Genomic DNA, 1966 nt, shown 5'->3' with positions numbered 1-1966 from the left:
GTGTGGCTCCTGGGCAGGTGTGGGGCTCCTGGGCAGATGTGCTGCCCTTCCAGCACCTCTGGCAGCAGGAGCTGTGCAGAACGTGCCCTCGGGCTCGGCTCACCGCACCACCCCAGTTTGCTTTCAGTTTCTATTCCCTGGCATGCTCAGCAGCACCCAGAAGATAACTCCCCACACAACAGGAAAAAGCTTTCCCTCAGGAAGGCAGAGATCACACTGACTCATTAGCAATTGCTGATTCATTACACCCTCGATGTCCCGAGGGCCGTTCAGGGGAACTGAATTCCCGACCCTGCCCAGCCCCACCAGGTGCTGTCCCCATGGCACAGCTCGGTGTCACCGTGCCTGTCCCCTCGGCAGGGCCCAGGCCAGGAGCTGCACCCCAGGGTGAGCCCAGCCCTGACCCAGGGCAGTGCTTGGCACAACACCCCACATACAAGAGAAGGATTAAAAAAGGTAAGTAAGGATAAAAATCAGTAAGGAGAACAATCCCAGATGTCTTCCCTCTCCCAGAGCTGGAGGCTGAGCCCCGTGGCCGCTTGGAGGGCAGCACAGCAGCCCTGAAACAGCTTTGAGAGCTCCCCCTGTGTCACCACTGGAGCAGCCCAGAACGTAGAAAAGGTTCAGAATTAAAACAGTCATTTAAAAAGTGTCAGCAGCTCCGTGGAGGAAGGTTGGCTTTGCACTGGTCACTGTGACAGGGAACAGTTTTGTCCCACAGCCCGTGTGGGGCTGGGCTGCTGCTGCTCTGTCCATCTCGCCGTGGGACATGGGGACAGTCCATGCCCGTGCCCAGGAGGGACAGGTGGCTCCCAGGGAGGTGCTGGTGTCACTGGGGTGGCACAGGACGTTCAGCCCAACCCGGTGTCACTGGATGAGCCCGGTGCCCTCGGCAGTGCTGGTGGGGGGCTCTGCCCTGCTGCCCCCCAGCTCCCTGCACCGCTCTGGGACAGGAGAGGGGAGGCAGAGTCAGGGCAGGGCTCAGTCCTGGCACAGAGGGAATTTTCCCAGGAGCTGTTTCAGAGCTGTGTTTGGGTTCAGGATGAGGCTCCTGTTGATAACAGCCCGATGGCTCAGCTGCTGCTGAGCAGTGCTTACACTAAACCAAGGACTCCTCAGGCTCCCAGGCTGGCCGGGCAGGGAGGAGCTGGGAGGGGCAGAGCCAGGAGAGCTGCCCCAGAGCCCAGAGGGATGATGCAGAGCACGGGGCATGGTGCTGAAGGAGACACTGGGGGGATCTGGCCGAGGGGTGAGGGGCACTGCTCAGGGGCTGGCTGGGCATGGCTCAGAGGGTGGTGAGCCAGCACCCTGTGCATCTCTTGGTCTGGATATTCCTTTATGGTTATTGTCATTTTGCCTTTCTGTCCTGTTTAAGTGCCTTCATCTCAGCCCAAGAGTTTTTACCTTTTCTCTACTTCTGTCCCACCCCTCTGCATGGGCAGTGAAGGGCTCCATGGTGCTGAGCTGCTGCTGGGTTGAACCACCAGAGCTCACCATGAATCCCCAAGGCTGGGGAGACCCAGTTCTTGGGAGGGGCTCCAGCTCACCCCCCCTGGAGCCCCTGCAGCCCCCACTGTGCTGCTCTGCAGCTGGGCAGGTCAGATCCCCACAGGTGTCCTCCAGAGCCACACTCACCCCATCCTGGGAGAGCAGCCAGAGCCTCCCCTGCCTCCTCCCTGCTGGGGAAATGCTGGAACCCTTCTAAGTCTGCAGACAGGAGGACTTGGAGAACGGGGTCCTGAGGGCAGAGAAACCTGGGCTGGGCAGTGCTGCCCACTTCCCATCCCCTGGCGCAGAGCCCCCAGCCATCCCAGCACCCCAGCCATCCCAGCATGAGCACCCAGCCATCCCAGCACCCCCATCCTTCCCAGCACTCCCAGCCCATCCCAGCATGAGACCCCAGCCATCCCAGCACGAGACCCCAGCCATCCCAGCACCCCAGCCATCCCCGCACGAGACCCCAGCC

The 1966-nt window shown here is 61.1% G+C and overlaps 1 protein-coding gene across 1 annotated transcript in view; it reads right to left on the bottom strand.

Annotated features, from left to right (window-relative positions):
* Positions 1 to 221: 221 nt before the first annotated feature.
* SLC26A11 (solute carrier family 26 member 11) overlaps positions 222 to 1966 on the bottom strand; it is a gene marked incomplete at its 5' end in the record, with an annotated part of 8418 nt that continues 6673 nt past the window's right edge. The window contains 2 exons of the mRNA XM_031064661.1: positions 222 to 944; positions 1636 to 1738. Coding sequence (XP_030920521.1) covers positions 868 to 944; positions 1636 to 1738 — 180 coding nt within the window. The remainder of the gene's footprint in view (positions 945 to 1635; positions 1739 to 1966) is intronic.

Source organism: Geospiza fortis, unplaced genomic scaffold, assembly GCF_000277835.1.
Source record: "Geospiza fortis unplaced genomic scaffold, GeoFor_1.0 scaffold546, whole genome shotgun sequence".
NCBI lineage: Eukaryota > Metazoa > Chordata > Aves > Passeriformes > Thraupidae > Geospiza > Geospiza fortis.
This window is presented reverse-complemented; position numbering and strand designations above follow the sequence as displayed.